The following is a 2,765-nucleotide window of genomic DNA, read 5'->3' on the forward strand; positions in this document are numbered from 1 at the left end:
CGTCTACGTACATGTTACATACGTATACAGTTACGCAGCTTATGAGCTTTATTTAATAGTAAATATAAATGTTATGGTATCGTTTTGTTATGTATCAAGGTCAATATGTAATGTTTGTTTATACCTTAAATTCACAAATGAATAATGATCTTAACATTCCTCTAAAAATAAATTGATCTTAACATTATCAGAAAAGAAAAAAGAATGGGTATATTGTATATATCAGCATACCACATGCAACCAGAGTCCGCGTAGGACTTTGACTTCGTTTATTTCTATTACAGCAGTAGTTCCATCCACTTGTATTCGTTTAATGCTTTCCCCTGCTTCCCCAACGGTTCACAACACGTAGTGTTTAATACACACTGATATTGGACAAAGTCTATAAAAGCATGTAGTGGTCAATCTACCACAGCAGCAAAGTGTAAAAGGAAACGAGTACACAAGTGTTTCATTTCTATTTGGCATTTATGGGTTTCCAAGGAAAATGGCTTTCTGTGACTGTTCTCGTTCTCTTCATTGTTCTTGATCTTAGTATGCTCACTCTTGGTGATCACAAGCTTGACCAAGAAAGGTATGGAGATGATTATTGCCGATATAGACGTGGACCTCGCTGTAGAGGTTGGGGTGGTCGTCGCGGTGGTGGTGGTTTTGGAGGTGGAGGTGGAAGAGGAGGAGGCTTAGGTGGTGGTGGAGGACTAGGAGGAGGTGGTGGTGGTCGAGGAGGCCTTGGGGGTGGTGGAGGAGGAGGTAGAGGCGGTGGAGGTGGATTGGGTGGTGGCTCAGGACAAGGTGGGGGATTCGGTGCGGGTGGAGGTGTAGGTGGTGGAGCTGGAGGGGGCCTTGGTGGTGGTGGCGGAGGAGGGAGTGGCAGTGGAGGTGGTTTGGGTGGTGGCTCTGGGCAAGGTGGAGGTTTTGGTGCTGGTGGAGGTGTAGGTGGTGGAGCTGGAGGAGGCCTTGGTGGTGGTGGAGGAGGAGGTAGTGGTGGTGGAGGTGGAGTGGGAGGTGGCTCAGGACATGGTGGAGGATTTGGTGCTGGTGGAGGTGTAGGCGGAGGAGCTGGAGGGGGCATTGGTGGTGGTGGTGGTGGAGGAGGAGGAGGAGGTGGTGGTGGTGGATCAAATGGTGGCTCAGGGCATGGTGGAGGGTTTGGAGCTGGTGTTGGTGGTGGTTCAGGAGGCGTAGGTGGTGGAGGTGGTGGAGGCGGTGGGGGAGGAGGAACAGGCGGAGGTTCGGGGCATGGTGGAGGCTTTGGTGCAGGTGGTGGTGTAGGAAGTGGAGCAGGTATAGGTGCTGGTGGAGGTCATGGTCATGGTGGTGGAGGAGGAATCGGTATAGGAATTGGTATTGGAATTGGGGTTGGTGTAGGATCTGGAGCTGGCCAAGGATCTGGTACCGGTACCGGTTCTGGTGGTGGAGGAGGTGGTGGTAAACATTAAACATATAGATGCATGAAGCTATTTATGTGACTTTAGCCAACTTATTTACAAATTTTCAATGTACCTCAAATGAGTTGTTCGAGTAAAATAAGTCTTGTGTGATTATTTTCATAAATCATTTCATTGAGCTTATAGTATGTAAAACTTGTACTGCAATTAATGAAATTTTGGACTCTTGCACTAATTGTTTGCATGGTGATTGAAAAAAATGTGAAAAAATACGCTTTACCTTACCTCAGTTAAGGATAATGTAAATGTAACACACATAACCTAAATCACTCGTTAAACTTTTTCGTTCTCTTTCTACGTAGGATTGCAATCACTCTCATCCTCTTGTTCTTTACATAGGGTATTTCTTTTGGTTCACTGCCCCTTACCATTTTATCCAAAGCTCAAGTTGATGCTTGAAGTCATGTACGTTCTTGGTTCCATTGTTGTGTTGTAATGTTTATGAGTGAAGGGGCAGGGACCACAAGTGGAGTTGACATTGTGCAGAACACAAGAAGGGGTTATAAGGTGTAATTGAATGATACTACCTACTGTGAATTAATTATAAGGTGTTCTCATGTAATAAGGTCTTGTCATAGTAATAAGGTGATGTTAGTGAGAGAAGAATGTATCTCCAGCTTCTTTTTTTTTTGTGTGTTTTATGAGAAAAAAAACAATGTTGAGAGAAAAGGGATGATTTTATCCATCAATAAAAATTTAAGGGAGATTAGTGTCAATTTTAAAATTAGATGGGGTGTTCGTGTCTTTGAGATCTTATAAAAGGTAAGGGTAATTTCCTCTAGAAAATATTGATGTCTTAATTCAACATAATAAATCAAAATGTTGACTTACAAAACCTGCAGGTGCGTGGTTTCAACTTCCGCTAATAGTATTAAAAACGTCTATGATAAATGATTTTTTTTTAAATAATCATAAATGATTATTGGTAAGTATGCTAACCAGTGCTCTCGGTCACTAGTTAAGCAATTAAAAAAAAGAGAATTTTAACATTGAAAAGAACACTTTTTCAAGTTTTAGAAAATAAACTACAAAATTTTTGAGGTAATATTTCCTTTTATCATTTCTTAACTAGTGCCCCCGTGAAGTTTCAACAAATAAACTAGGCAATTTTTGAGCTAATATTTCATTTTATAATTCCTTAATTAATGCGAAAGACATTGGTTAGCATTCTATTATTTTTATTAATGTTCACCGAGTCTTGAGACATATTCTAGTTCTGCTAGGTCTCCAACCCAACTCACCTAAACTATTTTTAATATATATAAAAAAACAAACAAGATTAATTTTTTTTGAAAGGATAAAAAAATTAAATGTTAA

General features: G+C 40.8%; 1 protein-coding gene across 1 annotated transcript; it reads left to right on the forward strand.

Moving 5' to 3' along the window:
- The first annotated feature begins 351 nt into the window (after window positions 1-351).
- On the forward strand, window positions 352-1,623 carry LOC146929791 (uncharacterized). The gene has a single exon (XM_085701536.1). It carries the CDS (start codon window positions 471-473, stop codon window positions 1,437-1,439), a length of 969 nt encoding a protein of 322 aa, XP_085557662.1. The 5' UTR covers window positions 352-470; the 3' UTR covers window positions 1,440-1,623.
- Window positions 1,624-2,765: the final 1,142 nt, after the last annotated feature.

The sequence above is a fragment of the Medicago sativa genome, chromosome 4, assembly GCF_051527215.1.
Source record: "Medicago sativa cultivar Bolivia chromosome 4, Bolivia_mono, whole genome shotgun sequence".
Lineage (NCBI taxonomy): Eukaryota > Viridiplantae > Streptophyta > Magnoliopsida > Fabales > Fabaceae > Medicago > Medicago sativa.